Genomic DNA, 20,574 nt, shown 5'->3' with positions numbered 1-20,574 from the left:
CCATCTAAGTCAGTGGTTCTTTTAACCTTTTTTGGTGCCAAGGACCGCTGAAACTGATACACATCAGACTGGGGACCTGTATTTGATAACATGTATACCTAGAGAGCCTCGTGATAAGATTTACTTATTCCTGTCTATAGTGTGAATAGCAGATCTACAGTGAAGAGTGAAACCTATGAACAGAAAAGTCATTGCGTTTTGTGGCTTTACTAATATGTGGAGGAACAAATCAAATAAAACATTTTACAAACAGCATTTATTACAGGACAGTTTGATTGGATTACAAAATAGACTTTTTCCTGCTCACTCAGTGTTAAAAGCTTAAAGCAGTGATTTAAAAGATGATACCAACTCTGCAAGACAAAGCCCCTCTGGGGAGTTGTCTGAAAGTCTTGGAGCTCTGATGACAACAGCCCGGCCTGGAATTTGGAATATAAATAGGGACCTTGGCTGAGGACCTGAGTCGACATGTTGTGTCATTGGGGACTACAGGTATCTGATTTGGCTTGATCTGAACTATTTTGAAACACGTAACCAGAGAAAAAAAAGAAGAACGTAAAAAGATTTCAGATCTCCAGATATCTAGACGAGAAAATCTAGACTGATGCAATTTTACTCGTCTAAATGTGAGGACTTGATAGCATGAGTGACATGCTGATATGGCAGGCGCCGACATGTGGCTCACCAGTCACGAGTGTGCAGGCGTGTTAGGTGAGAAGGCACCTGGAGCTGGAACAAAGGGAGAGTTCACTGTTGGTTTGTGTAGTTGCATAACATTCATGACCCATGGCCACAATGAAGGACTGCAGGAGCTCAACTGTTTGTGTTCAACTGCAAATAATGTCCCAATGTTTTATACTTTTACCATATAAAACATATCAACATAGCTCTTTGACCTTAAAAACGTCTCTCTTCCTGGATTATGAACCATAACATGTTCACTGTGAGGTTTGTTAGATCAGTATGTGTTTATAATAAATTAAAATAAAATCCATGTATGTCAGTGAAACTTAGTCTTAGTGAGTAAACAGGAAACACTCCGTATTTAAATCAGACAATCGAGATAAAGATGAGGTTGTGCCACAGCTGCTTCCATAAATTGACACACTAGCTTTGAGGCAGGGTAAAGGTATATTGATATCGTTCTCAGTGGTAAAACACCTTCACAGTCTTGAATACAAAAAAAAGGTGCAGCTTGTCTTTGTAGCAGATCTGTTAAATGTTTTAGGGATACTTTCAGATGAGTTTGGGAGAGAGGAACGGAAGAGTAGTCAGCAGGTGTCAAAGATAAAAAGAGGCACGAAAATCTCTTTCCCAGTTCTTATCTTTTAGCTCCTTTCTCCTGCTTTCTTTCTTTCTCTGTCCTTTTCCTCCTCTCTCCTCTTTGTCCTTGGATGGAGGTTTCACTGCATCATCATCCCTAGCTTGGAAGTGAGTAACTTTGGCTCTCTTCATCTGCCCATACCCCAGGCCTTTCTGGTCTCTTTTCAGCACAGTTGACACTGGCTGTTGAGGCCCCTCTCCCTCCGGCCCCAGGCCCGACCCCGGTTTCCAGCCGCAGCGAACCATCATCTTGTAGCTGTTGCTGGAGGGGGGGAGGCAGTAGTACGGGGTGGGTGGAGGACGCCGCAAACTGAACTGATGTATAGTGGAGGAGAGATGTGACGACAGGCTGCAGCTGTACTCGTTACCACACACATCGCACCACTGAGGCTGGCACTGAGCGGCACTGGGGACAAACAGAAGATGAGATAAAATTAATGTGAGGAGAAATATTAAAGGAACTGGTTCACAAGTCAGCCTTAAAATGGTAATAAGGTGCTCATACATACATTAACATTTAAAGATCCCCTTTCTAATGTGCATCCAGTGTGAGTTATGGGGTACCAAATCCACAGACCTAGTTAGATGAGTTAGTCATATAAAGGGGGGATCTTCCAAGTGTCTTTAGTATCTTTGTGCTTTCCTGGACAGTGTGTTCCTGCTGCAGTCCAAGGACAGTAACAAAAAGAGGAATATTTGTACAAAAAAGGTTTTAACTTTGGGTAGAAGATTTTCAATTGATTAGTCTAAAGCAGGGGACTCCAACTCAAACTACTACTACTAAAAAGAAAGCAAATGCAAACAGCAGTTTCTATACAGTTTTTATATTATCATCTCATACCATCTTTGTTGTTTGCAGCCAAACAACCGATGAACTCTGAAACCTGCTCTCTTCTTAACAACCCTAACAACACATTATCTTAACCATTGCCATTATTTTGTGCCAAACTAAATACAAATTATAAAATATACTTGTGTTTCTATTCTAATATAAAGGGGTAGTTTAAATTGATTAACACAATTTGAAAACACGTTTTATTTTCATCAGATGTTTATGACTGTAACAAATTAAATGTTGCTAATGTTGCTGTAAAAGGTGCTTAAATTCTCTAAAATGCTGACATTGCTTCTCCTCTGCCTACCTGCTCAACTAACAACAGGATACATAACGGAGTAGTTTTATCATTATAATTATAAGTATGTGATATTGTTATTGGTGCATACCTAATGCAAGGCCTTCTATGAGGGGCCGTACAAGACATTATTCATTCTGGCCCTCTCACATACATATATTCTTCTTTCACATACATATATATTCCCTCTCACATACATATATTCTTCTTTCACATACACATATATTCCCTCTCACATACATATATTCTTCTTTCACATACATATATATTCCCTCTCACATACATATATTCTTCTTTCACATACACATATATTCCCTCTCACATACATATATTCTTCTTTCACATACATATATATTCCCTCTCACATACATATATTCTTCTTTCACATTCATATATTTTCCCTCTCAAATACATATATTTTCACTCACACATTCATATATTTTCACATACACATTCATATATTTTTACTCTCACATTCATATATTTTTACTCTCACATTCATATATTTTCACTCACACATTCATATATTTTCACTCACACATTCATATATTTTTATATATGTATGTAAGAGGAAAATATATGTGTGTGTGAGAAGAATATATGTATGTGTGAGAAGAATATATGCGTGTGTGAGACAAAGTATACATGAAACGGAAGGACAATAGTGGAAACGGAAGGCAGGCCATTTTATCGCGCTGTGATTGGCTGATAAGTTGGCGCGAGGTCATGTGCAGGTCATGATTAACATGGAAGGGAGAGAGGAGACCCGTGCACTGCAGCAAGCCATTGGGGTATTAAGAACTATTTTATCATCATCTGAAAGGGTCACATCGTTGTCCTCGTCCCTTGAGCAGCGGAGGACAAGCTCATCAGGACCTAACGTTACTCACAGCACGGCGGAAAATGAGACGAGAGAACTTTTCAGACCTTGAAACTCCCAAGTCGCTTCCGCAGCCCAAGCAGCTAACGTTAGCGCTACACAAGGACGACCTGGAGGACTGTCGCAGTCTTTACGATATGAGACACAGCTACACTTTGGCAACTGGGGCTCCCGGAAAAGGAAAAGGAAAAGGTAAGAAAAACGTAGCGTTACATGGTAACTTAACTGGAAGTAGTAAATCCCAAATGCTCGTTTGCTAATTTGGCTGCAGTCAATGTGTATGTTAATACATGTTCGCAAAACCCGTAAATGTCCGTAGTAAAAACAATAAAGACAATTAAACAATCTTCAAATGACAGAAAACATCGAAGGCTGTTTTGTACTTTTGAGTAACGTTTGTATAAAATGGGTGTAAATGATTCTCTGTGTCACTCTAAGGTTAAGTTGGTAATCTTATAATAATGTGTCTAACGTTAGCGGTAGCTACATTACCTAACGACAGCTGTGGTTAAGGTTTTGTCATTTTCAGTTAATAGGTCAACTTAACGTTAAGTTGAACTAAGGGCAAATCAAGGTATGTGTAAGATTATAGAGCATTATAGAGCAGGTGAGGAGAGACATGGCTGACACTCTCCCAGCTCCATCATATTTGATCTTTCAGTAGATTATAATATATCTTTTAACAGCATAATCAACCAATGTTGACGATAACCAAAACTGCTAACTGCAACTTTTGGTATTTTCAGCGTTCTGGAATTCTAGCTTCTGATTCTAGCTTGCGTAGCTAAAGTGAAGAGTTGTCAGCAGTAGCAGGTTCAGTCAGTCCATATCAAAATATTGTCAGAACATGCAGTATGTTTAATGGAATGTAGACCAGAATTACAGAACATTTTCACATTTTTTTCATTCCTAAATGACAGTAGAGGGTTACTAATGTAACTAATGTAACCCTCTAAAGATATTGACAATGCCTAATTTAAAGTAGTTTTATTGCAGTCTGCTGTTTGGGCAGCCTTCTTTGTCTCGTTGTTGTTTATCCATCAGCTTGTTAATAATGAATCAAATGATTGTATGTACTAGTATGCACTAGTATTAGTGCAACGTTAAAGGGCATGCAATTAAGGATCCAAAAATAACACCTCTGCTTTGTTTTGTAGGGCCAAATCACATTACCACGATACTTTCAACAAAGATATCATCCTTCTTCCAAAATCATCGAGCAGTGCTGTCATCAGGCATTGCACAAAGCAACAGTTACATAAACAGGGACAGAGCACTGTCACTGAACAAATAAGGGATGCCTTTGGAGAAAAACACTCTGATGTAAGGTAAGGACTAATATTTGTTTTTATTATTTCCAAACTGTGATTATAAATGACTAACTGAAATTAGCAGTGGCATGAATTATTCTGGCATGAATTATTTATTATAAATTCTGTTGTGTCCATCTCAAAAGAGGAAATGGAACATGACTGATCAGTTTCACTGTGTCTTGTGCAAAAAGGTTGGTTTGGGCCTGTTTTTTTTCTTAAAACTTTTGCAATTTTACCTGCTGTTTTTCAGCTTGGAGTTTCTGATGGCATGTGGCAACAGACTGATTTCACCCAAACTGCGTGCTGGACAGAAGTTGGATGCAAATCTCACACATAAAATATATAGATCAAAAGCCCTATACATCAGACCATCAAAGCCAATTCTGGTATGTTATATAATTGAATTAAATTGCAGAATAATATTAAACCCACTGTAATAATAACCATTAAGTGGTGCATAAACATGCATGCATTAAGGTCAAATCTGGTCAGTTAGCTCTGACCTTTGGTATATTTTCATTAGTGTATGATGTCAAACAATATAAAGTCATTCTAAGAAATATAATAAATATAGATCTGGTGTTTCCAGGTACTATTCAGTTTACAGTAGACATTTAGTATATCTGAAATATATGCTGATATGTTTCTCATGTCTTTCCAAGGATGATATTGCAGGCTGTAGCAGTGGCGACAACAATTGTGAGGAAATCACTGGTTCAGCAAGGCAGCTACGCTCCTCATCTCTAACACGAGATAGACCCTCATATGCATCTTCAGAGAACTTCACCAGTCCAATGACTGTCTCCCCACCAAACTGCTTCTGCAATTCAACCATTTACCTCATCACTTGGGGGTGGAGAGATATTTACACAAACTTCTTCTTTGACCTCCCAAAGCAGTATATCTCCCAACTGCAGCAGCATTTCAGCATGAATTATTCTAAATACACATTTGTTGCATCTTTGTTAAAACAATAAGGTGCTAATATCTTAAGTACAGTTCAGATTTTAATAAAGTTCTATGAAGGCAATAAAAACACTTTAAATGTAGAGAATTATTGTGTAGTAAGCTTAAAATTATTTCTATATTCTATATTTTAGCCAGGATGTTTGCTTGTGAATTTAAAGAGCTTAGTGTTGTTCACCACTCCCTGCCTGGTCCAAGATAAGAGGACAACTCCTCTTATATAAGTTAAGGAGGTCACCTTTAGCATACTTGTACTGAAACAAAGGCAAGTTCAATTGTTAAATATTATTTAAGTGTAGTAGAGTGAATGATTTGTTATGATTTTCTTTTCCCACCACATCAAGGCCCTGATTTAAAGCAAGTAATATATTTTTCCAAATTGTCATGAAATGATTGATTTTATATATCTTGGGGAAACTTTTATTTTGAAGCATCCAAATGCTTTGCTCTTATGTCAAGCGGACATGTCACTGAGCTGATTTCCATTGAATTGGCTGAGCATAGTATTGCTCTACACTAATCCTATGGAAAGGGTCTAAAACTAATAAACAGGTGGTTTAGATTTGTCTGAATGGTCAGATAACAGTTTTTTAATCAATATGTAAAATTGATTGATTGTTGAAAAGCCTTCAGTGTGTCAATTTATGTGCAATGTGAAACTATTTCCTGTTTGTCGTCGTTCTACTGCTTCTGTGTTGCTTCTTGTGCATCTCCTAAATCCTATTCTCACAGATGCTGCATGAATGTTGATGTTAGCGTTTTGTCATCTTATTTTAAAAAGGACATGTTAAAGAAAAGTAACAGTTCAATACAATTTATTGAGTTCTTCACTCAAACCTTCAATAAAGGTTTCACACATTTAACTATTTGTTTGATTACAATTTCATTGAACATTTTAAAGTAAGGAAACCGAGCTTAATGTAAATGTGGTGCTTTAACCACACGAAATCACATTGAAAATAGTCTGAGTATTGCCTACACTATAAATATCCAAGAAATGGAAGAAAACTGCAACCATGAACTTAAAACACAAATATAAGTAATGCTATACTATCCCTGTGTTAGGCGGTGGGTTCTTTATTTTTCTTTGCATTACACATGACCCCACACAGTAGGGCCATTTCAACATTCAAGTCAAACAGAAAAGCATAATATTTTGAAAATATTAACATTAACAACACAAAATAATAACAGTTTACATTTATTTTATACAGGTACAGTATTTGTAAGCAGAAATAACTTAATTGTTGGGTTGGCTCTCATCATGTACTAACTTTTCACTCTCCAGGCTTGATATTATCGCCAGGTTAAATTCCTCATTGTCAGCCATTACTGAAAGGTAGTTCTCACAGTTTGCTGTTTGATGGCGTGTTGAGGTATAGGCAGAACAATGACTTGCTGGAATGCTGCTCTGGTAGGGTGAAGTTGAGATATCTTCGCAAGTCAGGACCAGAGTTGGATCAACTGTAGTTATTCCTCTTAATGATGAGGTAGAAGGCTGACTGGTGGAAGGGCAGCTCTCCAGTGGACATACTAGTACCTGACCAGAAGAACTGCTCAGTTTCAGTTAGTCATTTATAATCACAGTTTGGAAATAATAAAAACAAATATTAGTCCTTACCTTACATCAGAGTGTTTTTCTCCAAAGGCATCCCTTATTTGTTCAGTGACAGTGCTCTGTCCCTGTTTATGTAACTGTTGCTTTGTGCAATGCCTGATGACAGCACTGCTCGATGATTTTGGAAGAAGGATGATATCTTTGTTGAAAGTATCGTGGTAATGTGATTTGGCCCTACAAAACAAAGCAGAGGTGTTATTTTTGGATCCTTAATTGCATGCCCTTTAACGTTGCACTAATACTAGTGCATACTAGTACATACAATCATTTGATTCATTATTAACAAGCTGATGGATAAACAACAACGAGACAAAGAAGGCTGCCCAAACAGCAGACTGCAATAAAACTACTTTAAATTAGGCATTGTCAATATCTTTAGAGGGTTACATTAGTTACATTAGTAACCCTCTACTGTCATTTAGGAATGAAAAAAATGTGAAAATGTTCTGTAATTCTGGTCTACATTCCATTAAACATACTGCATGTTCTGACAATATTTTGATATGGACTGACTGAACCTGCTACTGCTGACAACTCTTCACTTTAGCTACGCAAGCTAGAATCAGAAGCTAGAATTCCAGAACGCTGAAAATACCAAAAGTTGCAGTTAGCAGTTTTGGTTATCGTCAACATTGGTTGATTATGCTGTTAAAAGATATATTATAATCTACTGAAAGATCAAATATGATGGAGCTGGGAGAGTGTCAGCCATGTCTCTCCTCACCTGCTCTATAATGCTCTATAATCTTACACATACCTTGATTTGCCCTTAGTTCAACTTAACGTTAAGTTGACCTATTAACTGAAAATGACAAAACCTTAACCACAGCTGTCGTTAGGTAATGTAGCTACCGCTAACGTTAGACACATTATTATAAGATTACCAACTTAACCTTAGAGTGACACAGAGAATCATTTACACCCATTTTATACAAACGTTACTCAAAAGTACAAAACAGCCTTCGATGTTTTCTGTCATTTGAAGATTGTTTAATTGTCTTTATTGTTTTTACTACGGACATTTACGGGTTTTGCGAACATGTATTAACATACACATTGACTGCAGCCAAATTAGCAAACGAGCATTTGGGATTTACTACTTCCAGTTAAGTTACCATGTAACGCTACGTTTTTCTTACCTTTTCCTTTTCCTTTTCCGGGAGCCCCAGTTGCCAAAGTGTAGCTGTGTCTCATATCGTAAAGACTGCGACAGTCCTCCAGGTCGTCCTTGTGTAGCGCTAACGTTAGCTGCTTGGGCTGCGGAAGCGACTTGGGAGTTTCAAGGTCTGAAAAGTTCTCTCGTCTCATTTTCCGCCGTGCTGTGAGTAACGTTAGGTCCTGATGAGCTTGTCCTCCGCTGCTCAAGGGACGAGGACAACGATGTGACCCTTTCAGATGATGATAAAATAGTTCTTAATACCCCAATGGCTTGCTGCAGTGCACGGGTCTCCTCTCTCCCTTCCATGTTAATCATGACCTGCACATGACCTCGCGCCAACTTATCAGCCAATCACAGCGCGATAAAATGGCCTGCCTTCCGTTTCCACTATTGTCCTTCCGTTTCATGTATACTTTGTCTCACACACGCATATATTCCTCTCACACATACATATATTCTTCTCACACACACATATATTTTCCTCTTACATACATATATAAAAATATATGAATGTGTGAGTGAAAATATATGAATGTGTGAGTGAAAATATATGAATGTGAGAGTAAAAATATATGAATGTGTATGTGAAAATATATGAATGTGTGAGTGAAAATATATGTATTTGAGAGGGAAAATATATGAATGTGAAAGAAGAATATATGTATGTGAGAGGGAATATATATGTATGTGAAAGAAGAATATATGTATGTGAGAGGGAATATATATGTATGTGAAAGAAGAATATATGTATGTGAGAGGGCCAGAATGAATAATGTCTTGTACGGCCCCTCATAGCCTTCAATAGTTTTATCAGTGACAGTTTTGTGGAACCAGTTTTATTCTTAAATTTGTTGTGTTTTATCCAATACTGTTTTCACTAGTGAGACTGTTTCAATAAAGGATGACTGTCATTATCTAAGGTACAGTGTATTTAAAACGAACTAACATGTGGTTCAATTAGGTTCAAACTGTACACAGAGTGCACTAACCTGCTACCAGATGGTGTGTCTCTCTCTGGACTTCTCCCATAACTCTCCAACTCCTCCAATACCTCATTGTGACCAGCTGGTGGGGGAGAAAAAATAGACATGGATGAGTTCATCTTCACTGTACACACAAACACAAGTGAGTTGCTAATAAGAAATGCATGGTTATACCTTCCAGCGCCAGGTCTTTGGCATCCCTGCCCTGTGTATCAACCACTCCGACCCAGGCGGCTCCATGTTGCAGCAGCAGCCTCACCGCATCTCTCTGTCCTGACCAGCTTGCACACATCACTGCCGTCCAAAAGTAAGTATCCTAGAGGGGGAGACCATCAGGACTTAAAACAAACCCAAATAAAACATTAAATGAAAACTAAATAAGCAGTAAGTATTGTACCTGGAAGTTGATATCAACCCCCTTTGAGAGCAGGTCTTTAAGGCCAGAGATGTCCCCGTTGTGGGCACAGCGCAGCAATCTGAGCCCCAGGAGCTCTGTGGTCCTTTCTGAGTTGCTTGTCTCTCTCCTTTGGTTGCCATCACTTCCACCTCTAGTCCCACTTTGTAGCACAGAATCGGTTTGACCCCGCTGCCTCTCTGCAGCCCTGGCTCTCCTCCTCTGTTTATTCTGGTGCTCTCTGCCATGATCTTCATCTTTCATTAGATGTTCGTAGAACTGCCTGGCCTCTCTTCCACTCAGTGCACTGCTTGTTGCAGAGCTGGGTTGTTCAGTTGTTTCGATGCTGAAAATATCTTGCCCACTGGCAGGAGTAAAGCCTAACCCAGCCATAAGGAGTGACTGTAGCTTCACTTATTACCAGTTTGACCTGTTCACTGTTATTACAAAGTCAGGCTGAGTAATAGACTCATATTCAAAAGGTTGGAGTAGGACGAGTGGTTTTCTGTCTGGTTTACTTTAGTTCAGAAAAAAATAATTCCCCCAACATTATATTCAACCACATACAATCTACAGTGCGTCCATTTATCTGTCTGGATAAGAAAAACAGCTGACAACTAAACCTTTGAAGCCTGAGCTATCGGTTAGCATTAGCTTTCAGGCACATTGTTCATTTCAGATGAACTTTAATTTGGCATTTAAATCTCCAACTTTACCCGAATCGCTTCAACTCATTAACCAGGTGACGGCAGGAAAACTACGAACCGAATTAATTTGTTTAATAACGCGAAGCTACTTCAAAGCTGATGTTTTCCTCTTTCTTCCTGTTAGTAAACAGGATATTGTAGGCGACGTTAGCTGCATACTGCCCCCTACCGGCCTGGATGTTACCACTAATATTAATATAAACAGTCTTTTCTCCTTTTTTCTTCTACTAAATAATTCTTGATTTCAATTAGAATCTTTTTTTATTATCATTTACTTTTTCCAGTGCTTTCAACACAATACAGCCATCACTGCTGAGGGAGAAGGAGCTGAAGTTGAGTAGATAATAGATCACTGGCCTATAAATGAGCTCGCTGTGGTCTGAATGTATGTAAAAATGTGCTGTGTTTAGATGTCTATCGTGTGTTAACGTTGTGTGTATATGTATGAGATTATATGTACAGACTGTGGCAGCAAATTGCCTGGAAAGGACAATAAAGAATCTATTCTTTTCTTTCACCTGCAGAAGTTCTCTGATGACACTGAGGTGATTGCTGACTTTGTCGACCTAAATACCAGCAACACCAAGGAGATGGTGGTCGACTTCCCCCAGATTACAGATTTGGACTTTAAGATGGTGGAAATTTACAAATACCTCGTTGTTTACCTCAATACACAGGTCCAACCACACTGATGTCCTGTACAAGAAATGCCCAAAGTCGCCTTTTGTGTGTGCAGAACACTGTTGAAATCATTCTTTGACACTGTGGTGGCAACGATTTTCTTTATTCTTCATTTTGTGCAACGTTGTATAGAAAAAAGCTGTGTACACAGCCACAGTCTGCGTATATCCGTCCCTCCCCCACAGCATGCACTGCACCTGAGTCAGTCACGTTGTTTTCATTGGAAGAGGTAACAGTAACAGGTAATCAGTGTTTTCTCTAGGATTTCTTAGCAGCCTCATTTCTGATACCGTGGCGGCAGAAATTTAACAGCGACGGGCATCAACAGAGGAAACACTGGGTAATTTCAAATGTTGTGGCAGTGCACTAAAATTTGAGAATACAAATTGTTTTTCTATGGCTTATCTTTTGTGTTATTTTATTTAATTTAACTTTTTGTAGAGATTGCAAGAGTGCACTATGACTGTCAATGTAAAAAGGAGACTTACAAATGTTTATGGGGAAAGGAAAGTGTAACGGAGGACTTCCTTGCAAAGTGTTTTTGACAAATGTCCAATAAATGTAGCATGTTTCTGAAGTCTAAAAAAATAATGATTTGAATAATCGTGATTTCAATTTTGACCCAAATAATCTCAACAGACTGGTTAAAAGAGAGGTAGTTTTGACCTGGACTCCCATCAAGACTCCATAGAGGAGGTGGGAAAGACACCTTTCACCCCCTGCATGAGACTGTGGAGTCCCTGAGCAGCTCCTTCAGCAACAGACTGCTGCACCCACAGTGCAAGAAGGATCACCTACATACATATATGTGCATATATATATATATATACATATATTTGTACATAAATGTATATATGTACATATATATCATTTCTTACTGTACTGTCTTGTGCAGTTATTTTTTTTACACCTTGCCACTACACCACTAGCAACTTTATTTTATCTTGTATTTTTCTATTCTAATTCTATTATATATAGTTTTATCTTTAATGTTTTATTTCTTGCATATTGTTAATTTACCGCTGTTGTATATTTTGCATGAACATGCTTTATAAAGGAAAGTCATGATTAACATGATTATAAACAATTTATATTATTTTGACTGTAGTAGTGTACTGTATATTGTTTTCCAATATACGTTCGTATTTTTTTAAAGAGTTTATTGTCCCCACAGCACCCTCGTGGACAGCCTGATTTAAATTAGTCATACTGCCTGCGATCTTGCTCCTTTTTTATTAATTTGTTATCATCTTTTAATGTTCACAAACAGAAAATAAAATATTATGAATGTAATCTGTTCTCCTCTTAATCTAAACTACATTAATTATATGCCCAGTAATTCAATAATCTCACGACAACATGATATTTAACTACATGCCACTGTGAGATCAGTTATTTAACTTTGTTTAATACCGGTAACAATACCGACTAATGAAAATGTACATATTTATTGTATTAATTGGCATAAATTTTAGGCAACAATATAACCTTAATACTGATGCCAATAAACCTTATCTGATTGGATTTGATCCTGCTTCATCACGAAACTGCCCTCTGAGCAAACAATACACATCCATAAAAGACCATTTAGTGAAGGCACTCAACCACAGGGATAGCTTTCAGTAACAGTGCTAAAACATTTAACAGATGGGGTTTATATGGAGACACATTCATTCAATTAATCCTATTCACTCATGATTCAGCTTACACGTTTACCTTTTTACACACAAGTGTTAGTAGAGTGAATAATAGTTTAATTTTTATGGCACTTTTCTAAACAGTTACAAAATGCTTGGTTACAGAGAAGCCTAAACAAAAGGATTTCAAAAAGTGAAACAAAGCAAACATAATATGACAACACATACTGTGGTGGGGAGGACAACAAGTACTGAAACACCTTTTAGTGTTACTTGAGTGACCATGATAATATCCGTTTTTTGACGAATCTACAAGGCAAACTGTGGAAATATCTCTGGACGTCAAAGAACCATTAGCATGCCGGTCACTCGTGTGAGTTTGTTGGGAAAGATGGGGTTCAAGTGCTGTATGGGGAGGGCGCGTCAGGCACAGGGTGAGAGGGGTGAGCTACAAGGACTAAACCCTCATGCAGAGATTTTGTATTAGGGGGTGAGCTGTGACAACCTGTTTGGATGGCAACAATTAAGGCTCATATTGCACAGAGGAATCAGTGGTTTGGCATGTTTTATCCCACGATACAGTAAGTAAAAAGTACGCCAACAAAATGCACTGCAAGCTATGCAGCTGTTTTCTGAAAATCAAACCCAGATAACGTGAAGTCGTGGAAGTGGATTTGGTAGTTTCCTGCAATGAGAAAGTTGCTGTTAGATATCAGACCATAAAAGTACAATCGATAATCCAAATGTAAGTGTAACGATTCTGTTAACTGTTTGTCTACATGGAACTTTTGCAGAAAGCAGTAAATATTAAATAGTAAGTGGTTGAGAAACTGAATGATAATAATCTGTAACACTTATATCGTCACCCAGACAGCGACCAGAAAAACAGAAACCCCAGTTAAATCCAATAACACAGCCCTAATTACTTCGGTAGTGACTGAAATGTGTTTGTAGCACCAAGTACTGAAAATTGTCAAGCACCAAAATATATTTTTTTACTCCTCTTTATTTAGGCTACGTTTTGACAGTCTGTAAATGTTTGGTAGGGATGTCACGATACCAGAAATGTAGTTGATACCAATACCAGTGAAATTACATGATTCTCAATACCAATTCTTACCACGATAAAAATGTCCAAATCAAGTTTTTTTTGCCCTAAACGCCCGTTCAATTTTGAGTGTCTGCTGATACAGAGTCCTGATTATTATTTACCTGTAGTTAACTGTAATCTTTTTTGATCTGGTCACTGTCTGGAGGGAGTTTCTCTCTCTTGCAGTGTTTGTTGCTTCAGTGCAGCCTTTACCTGAGTTACCTGAATGAACTGGATTCTGCTGAGTGTTTATTTTGCCTCATCTGTACATCTTTAGCGTAGATTACATTAATAAATTACTCTTATTTGCTGGATTTTTTTCCGTGGGGCTTTCGTTTCACTTGCACTGGCGTGGTGAGTGTGCACAGACACAGACACACACACAGCACAGCGACAGAGACACAGACGGAGCAGACAGTTGCTCAGGGACCACCGTGCACAAACAGCTGCATGTTGGCGTATATGCTGCGCTGTCAGGTCTGGGAGAATCGCATCCTCGATACCTTTGGTACTGCAGAAAAAGAAGTACCGTCAAGTTTTCAAAATATTGGTAACAACTTGGTACCAAAGTATCGGTTCTCATGACATCCCTAATGTTAGGACGATTTTATTTTTGTAAAGTTCTGTTAGGACTGCTTGTTTTTAGACATTAAACATTTGAGAAGTTTGACTTGTTAAGAAAAGGCCTTTTCCAGAAATAAATGTTTTCTTAAAGTAAGTTATTGAGGAGTATGTTCTAATTTATTTGCTGATACGTGTGTCCAAGAGGTGGTGACTGAACATTGGTTGATTTATTGAAGGCTTTTACGCTATCACATAACTTCATCATTCATGATAATTTAGTGTTCATGGGAGCCTAACTCTGCCCAAGTTAGCTTCAGCTTATCTTAATTCATTTTTCTTTATCAAATAATATGAGAAGAGAGTGAATGTGAATTGATTCTTAATGCTACCTACCCCTACAAACATGCAAAACTAACGGTGCAATCATTCAAAAGCAACAACCAAAGCTTCACTGGAGTTCTGTTACAACAGAATCTAACTAGTGGTATTTACTGATGTGTCTGTTTCTGTCCCCAGTCTGTGTAAATGTCTGTCCACAGTGGGGGCAGGAGTACGGTCGCTCCCCTGTGTGTATCCTCATGTGGACGTTCAGTTTGTCTTTGCTAATAAAGCGTTTGTTGCAGCAGGTGCATGCGTACGGTTTGTCCCCCGTGTGATATCGCTGGTGCATCTTCAGCTCCGTCATGCGACCGTAAGTTCTGCCGCACTCGGGGCACTCGTAGCTCGGCCGCACCTCCATGTGCTGCCTGCTGTGCAGCCGCAGCCCGCTGGATGACCTGAAGCTCTTGCTGCACTGCGAACACTGGAAGGGTTTCTCTCCGGTGTGGATGTGGATGTGCAACTTGAGGCTGGCGGCTGAGGGGAACCCGTTGCCGCAGACGGAGCAGAGGTGAGGTCTCTCCCCCGTGTGGATGCTCAGGTGCTTCTCCAGCTTGTTCTTGTTCAGGAATGTTCTGCCGCAGACGGGGCAGTTCAACGGTTGTTCACCCTCATGTGAGCTCATGTGTTCGGTCAGCTCAATTAGGGTAGAGAAAGCCAAATCGCACCGGGTGCACGAGTACGGACGCTCCCTCTTGAATTTCCTGTGTTTGAGGCAGTGCTGCTCTAGATCTTCCTTCTCCTCAAAAGTCTCAATACAACAGGAGCACTGGTATGGTCTTTCTTCTGTATGAGTCCGCAGGTGATACTTCAAAGCTGTTAACTGTAGAAAGACGCTGTCACAGTGTGGACATCTGGATTCCCGCCTGTCGTGGACCATTATGTGCCTCTTGTAGTGAGACAGCTTGATGAAGCGTTTGCGGCACAACGAACAATAATACTGTTCGTCTTGGTGACTTTGCTCGTGCTTCTTCAGCGCGTACTCGACCTTGAACTTCTTCCCACAGGTGCTGCAGGGGTACGACTTTTCATGAACTCTCATGTGCGTCTCTAGTTCTTCTGAACTACCGAAGGTTTCGTTACATTTCGGACAAGTCCCATTGTTTTCTTTCACGTGAATCTCCAAGTGTTTGTTGAGGTCTTCTGGGAAGGCAAAATTCTTCTGACAATCGGGGCAGGTGTAACACTCACCGTTCGAACTTTTACGATGGGTCACTATGTGCCTTTTCAAATGATACATTCGACCAAATACTTTGCCGCAATCGCCACAGATGAGGCTTCGAGGGCTGGACTGGACCTTCTTGTGTAATTTCAGATGACTCACAAGTGCAGCCTTCTCCTTGAACTGTTTATCACATGCAAGACACGTCAGGCCTTCAACGGCATGAGTCTTCTTGTGTGCCTTCAGTTCCAGCCAGCTACCTAAACTTTTCCCACATTTAGAGCAGATGTACTGGCCCAAGCTGTGCTGGTTCCTCAGGTGTCGGGTCATGTGGTAGGACTGGCTGAAAGTCATAGCGCAGACAGGGCAGCTGAAGGGTTTCTCCTTTGTGTGCGTCCTCATGTGTCTGGCGAGTTTGTTTGGCCCTCTGAAGCGCCTGCCGACACAGATGGGACAGAAATGGCCTTTTGTTTTAGTCTTAGAGGCGACTTTTTCTTTCTGACTGCCTCCGTCCTGAGATTTAGCTCCATCAGTGTCCTTATCTTCAGTCTTAACACTAACTTCAGATTCTTTATCCTGAGAATCACTATTGCAAGAGTCTGCATCATTCTCAGCAGCATTATCGTTGCAATCATCGCTCTCATGACTGTCCTTGTTACGTGACTCGATCATTTCTCGGTTTGCTGCTTCTTCACTTTGCTGAGAATCCTGTCCCTCTGTCTGGGGAGACTTTTCATGAGACAGAATGTGAACAAAAAACGCTCCGTCATTAGCAAACTGTTCGTGACAGTTGGGACACGACAGAACTTGAGACTTGTGCGTTTTCTTGTGACTTTGCAGCTCTGCAAAGCTCCCTAAACTTATCCCACATGTGGAGCAGACGTGAGGGCCCGCACCATGCTGGTTCCTCAAGTGACGGGTCATGTGATATGACTGGCTGAAGGTCACAGCACAGATGGGGCAGATGAACGGCTTCTCCTTTGTGTGCGTCCTCATATGTCTGGCAAGCTTGTTCGCATCTCTGAAGCGCCTGTCAACACAGATGGGACAGTAGGGGCCTTTTAGTTTAGACGGAGAAAGGACAAAGTCGTCATCTTCATCATCGTCACCGTCACTTGCTTTGTCGCAGCCCTCCTCTTTTATCCTCTGTGATGATGATAAGGTCTCATTTTCATCATCATCTGTTTTATCGCTGGATTTATCACAAGGCCGATTAGTCTCATCAGAACTCTTGGACTTATCTTCATCCTGATAATATAGCTTATCATTAACGTAATAGTAATTATCTTTGTATCTAGATGATCTTGTTTGAGCTTTAGTTGTGCGTGGTTTTGTTTTGATTTTCGCCCTGCTCTCACCACGCCGAGGACGCCCTCTTTTGGCCTTTCTTTGAACAGGAGGGTCTAAATCGTCTCCAATGTCCACACTAACTTCGTGAATACCAAAGAGTTCAGATTCGTTTAAAGCAGATTCAACCTCTTTACCGATAACTAAAGCCTTGTCCAAAGTCAGAGATTCCCTTTCCAACAGCAGCCTCTCTTTGAGTTGTTGGCAGTTTGTTTTCTCAATCAGCTGATCCAGGATAAGTTTGTCTTGTAAGTCTCCATAGTTGCAAGGCTTCAGCAGTTCTTCTAACGCAGACACAAACTGATCTACAGTCTCTTCGGGCATCTGACGCCTCTGATGAAATTTAAGGCGGTACTTCTGCGACGTGTGATCAGAGCTGAAGTAAACGGTCAGCACTGAGATGGCTGCCGCATATGTGCTTTCATTCTGGATCAATGTTGTGAAGATACGTTGGCCCTCGGGGCCAAGGCAGTTTTGTAACAGCACACACTTACTGTAGTCGATAAGCTCGTTTTCACCGAGCGCTTCAACGTAGTGTTCGAAAGCTTTAAGCCACTTCTGCCAACACATGGTTGGTTCACCGGGGACAGGTAAGAAAGGTGGAGGTGGAGACAGGATTATCAGTAGTGGCTCTGGGAGTGGCTCCAAAAAGAAGTCATGTTTCGCCACCTCCTCATCTACTTCGACAGTCACTTCCCCCATTGTTAGTTATTGGTGTGTGTTTTTTTCACTGAGGCCAATTTTGTTTCGTCTTTGACTCCAGTAAGAGTCACTGGATTAGGATGAAACCCTCCTTGGTCCGTGGTCAGACTCCTGATGTTTCATCCCACTCAGGTCAGTCTCGGAAAACTGTGGAAGAAACAAACGCGTTAGGGTCAGTTCCTTTGTAGGTAATTTCTGCCCTCCATTTCTATCACCCTTTTTTGTTCTATGTTCTCTTATTTATTATGCTGTATAATAATATTTGTCCATACATACATTTGTCCAAAAAATTATAATTTGTGATAAACTAAAATACATATTACATGCATTGTAATTTTAGAATAATCCCAAAAAAACTAACAAAACTAAAATAAAGAAATATGTAAATAACACAAACTACAGCCTCAAATGTAAATGCAGTGAGTTCACTCAACAGCTTCAATATAAACAGAAATTACACTCAACTGACTACTCACAATACTGGGTTCACAATACAATTATGAATGACTGAGTTTTTTATCTATTTATGAGGAAGGATACAAACTGCGCAAAACAATTTGCATATTATTCTTTTCATTTTTTTAAAAGTCAAACTGAAAATATAACCCTGTCAACTACGGAAAACTGCCTCATATCTCTTGCTGTCTGTTATCTTCTTATCTTTTTCATTTTCTTACCTACGGAAGCAAAAAAGCTGCCACACCTAGGACTTTAAAAACAGTGGTGCATCCTTAGTTTCAAAGTCTTCACTTGCATTGTAATGAATTACTCTCATGCTGCAGAGATGTCCTGGTCTACAATGTTCTCCGGATTTAAGAAAGCGTGTTTGTTTGGTTCAGAATTTTTCAGTGAAAACTAAAATTGTGATTCTAAATCTGTCACAATAATCACAATATGTTTTTAACCACATTGCGCAGCACTGACATTCACCTTTATATAAAGAAGGAGATTACTGAGCTACAAAAACTGTTTTTAAAGTTATTATTTGTTGGGCCTTTATGCCTTTATTTCAGAGACAGTTGAAGACAGACAGGAAAGGTGGGTAGCCCGCCCAGCAAAGGGCCACAGGTCGGATTCGAACCCAGGCCTCTGCAGTATATGGGTTGCCAGCTCTACTGACTGAGCTAACCGGGCGCCCCACAAAAACTGTTTTTAAAATAATCCCCCAACTGTCTTTGAAAATATCAGATTGCATCATTATGAAAATTAACTGTGTCCCCCCCCAAAATGTTGGTATGCATGAGCCCCTGCTATACCTTCAAAATGGCGCCTATGAGAAGCCACTAATAAATTTAAAAAAAAGACTTTAACTTAAGTAAAAGATTACAGTATTCCTACAGCTGCATTTTTAGACAGATTAACAGGTACTGACTGGGGGCCTGTCAGAGGGGTCTGGGGGGCCTTGAGGGGCCCCCCTGAGCTGGTCAGTGATTTCGGATGTTTATTGTTGTTATTGTTTGACAGCCCGGTCCCCTGTCAACTGTCAACTGTCACCAACACACCATAACCGACAGTAAGACCTCTTTACACTCACCAACCGCCAACCTACACAGACGTTAATGTGTCAACGGCTTTTTAACCGTCGCACTTTGAACTAGAAACGAGCCGTTAAACGGACGCTGCCGCCTGGGTGAAGGTATCGATACGGCACACAGTACCAGGAGAAACACCGGAGTACTGAGAGGAGTATTAAGCAATAATGGAGGAGGAGGAGGAGGAGGAGGAGGAGACGCGAACTCACCAAATCAAACTGGGTCACAAGTCACGACGTGAGCAGTTGGTGCAGACAGACAGACAGACAGAGAGAGAGAGAGAGAGAGACAGAGAGAGAGAGGCAGACAGGCAGCGGTGTAACGGCTGCTGCAGCTCCGAGCAGTGCAGTGTGGGAAAGGAGCCGTTGGTGTCTGGAGGAGCGGCTCACTGCAGCGCTGCGGTTTCAAAATGTCACGGATAATTTCATGTTACACTCTCACAATAAAACACTGAACAGCAAAGCATGAAGTGGAAAATATGTCGGCCATGCTGACAATCCTTCTTCCGGGCACCACAACAACTCCCGTGGGTCTGTTTCACCGCCCCACAGCGCCCCCTGCCGGCGGGGAGACACACGGCTGTTGTCCCATTGAACCTCGTTGGATTCAGAGGTTCAGACAGTAAAAGTATATATCACAATAAAAACTGCAAAATGCAATGGTAAATAGTAGCCTACCTGTTACATTATTGTATTATTATTACAGGTCGGCCAACATATAAGCTCTATTTAAATGTCGTTACCAGTCCAGTTAATTTGAACTACTTTAAATACTGATATTAATAGTGTTTTATATGCTTTAAATCTTATCTACGAAACTACAGCTGTTAAACAGATGCAGAGGAGTAACATTTGTCTCTGACATATAGGGGAGTAAAAGTATAAAATAGCATAAAATGGAAATACTCCTATTTGAGTAAATGTAGACCTACTTAATTATGTCAGTGGTTATATTACTTCATATTAATTAGTTGTTATTAATTTACAAGTATTTAGATCTTTTACT

General features: G+C 39.9%; 2 protein-coding genes and 2 long non-coding RNA genes across 6 annotated transcripts; 1 reads left to right on the top strand and 3 right to left on the bottom strand.

The window, feature by feature from the left end:
• Positions 1 to 239: 239 nt before the first annotated feature.
• gpank1 (G patch domain and ankyrin repeats 1) lies at positions 240 to 10,611 on the bottom strand. Its single transcript, XM_051386651.1, has 4 exons — positions 9,773 to 10,611; positions 9,550 to 9,691; positions 9,382 to 9,457; positions 240 to 1,729 (listed from the first exon to the last, which is right to left on the bottom strand). Exons 1-4 carry the CDS (start codon positions 10,160 to 10,162, stop codon positions 1,282 to 1,284), a joined length of 1,056 nt encoding a protein of 351 aa, XP_051242611.1. The 5' UTR covers positions 10,163 to 10,611; the 3' UTR covers positions 240 to 1,281.
• Positions 3,097 to 6,478, top strand: LOC127355618 (uncharacterized). The gene is made up of 4 exons (XR_007881787.1): positions 3,097 to 3,528; positions 4,494 to 4,664; positions 4,900 to 5,035; positions 5,312 to 6,478. It is a non-coding gene; the product is annotated as an uncharacterized LOC127355618 (long non-coding RNA).
• On the bottom strand, positions 6,801 to 8,715 carry LOC127355619 (uncharacterized). 3 transcript variants are annotated; one of them, XR_007881789.1, is made up of 3 exons: positions 8,373 to 8,715; positions 7,237 to 7,407; positions 6,801 to 7,168 (listed from the first exon to the last, which is right to left on the bottom strand). It is a non-coding gene; the product is annotated as an uncharacterized LOC127355619 (long non-coding RNA). The 3 variants fall into 3 exon arrangements; XR_007881790.1 differs by having other exon boundaries at positions 7,242 to 7,407; XR_007881788.1 differs by having other exon boundaries at positions 6,801 to 7,155; positions 8,373 to 8,714.
• Positions 10,612 to 12,894: 2,283 nt separating the features above from the next.
• LOC127355551 (zinc finger protein 420-like) lies at positions 12,895 to 20,108 on the bottom strand. The gene is made up of 2 exons (XM_051386573.1): positions 19,779 to 20,108; positions 12,895 to 18,184 (listed from the first exon to the last, which is right to left on the bottom strand). The coding sequence occupies exon 2, from the start codon at positions 18,035 to 18,037 to the stop codon at positions 14,927 to 14,929; it is 3,111 nt and encodes a 1,036-aa protein (XP_051242533.1). The 5' UTR covers positions 18,038 to 18,184; positions 19,779 to 20,108; the 3' UTR covers positions 12,895 to 14,926.
• Positions 20,109 to 20,574: the final 466 nt, after the last annotated feature.

This window comes from Dicentrarchus labrax, unplaced genomic scaffold (assembly GCF_905237075.1).
Source record: "Dicentrarchus labrax unplaced genomic scaffold, dlabrax2021, whole genome shotgun sequence".
NCBI lineage: Eukaryota > Metazoa > Chordata > Actinopteri > Moronidae > Dicentrarchus > Dicentrarchus labrax.
Note: the sequence above shows the minus strand (reverse complement) of the source record. Positions and strands in the feature narration are given on the sequence as shown.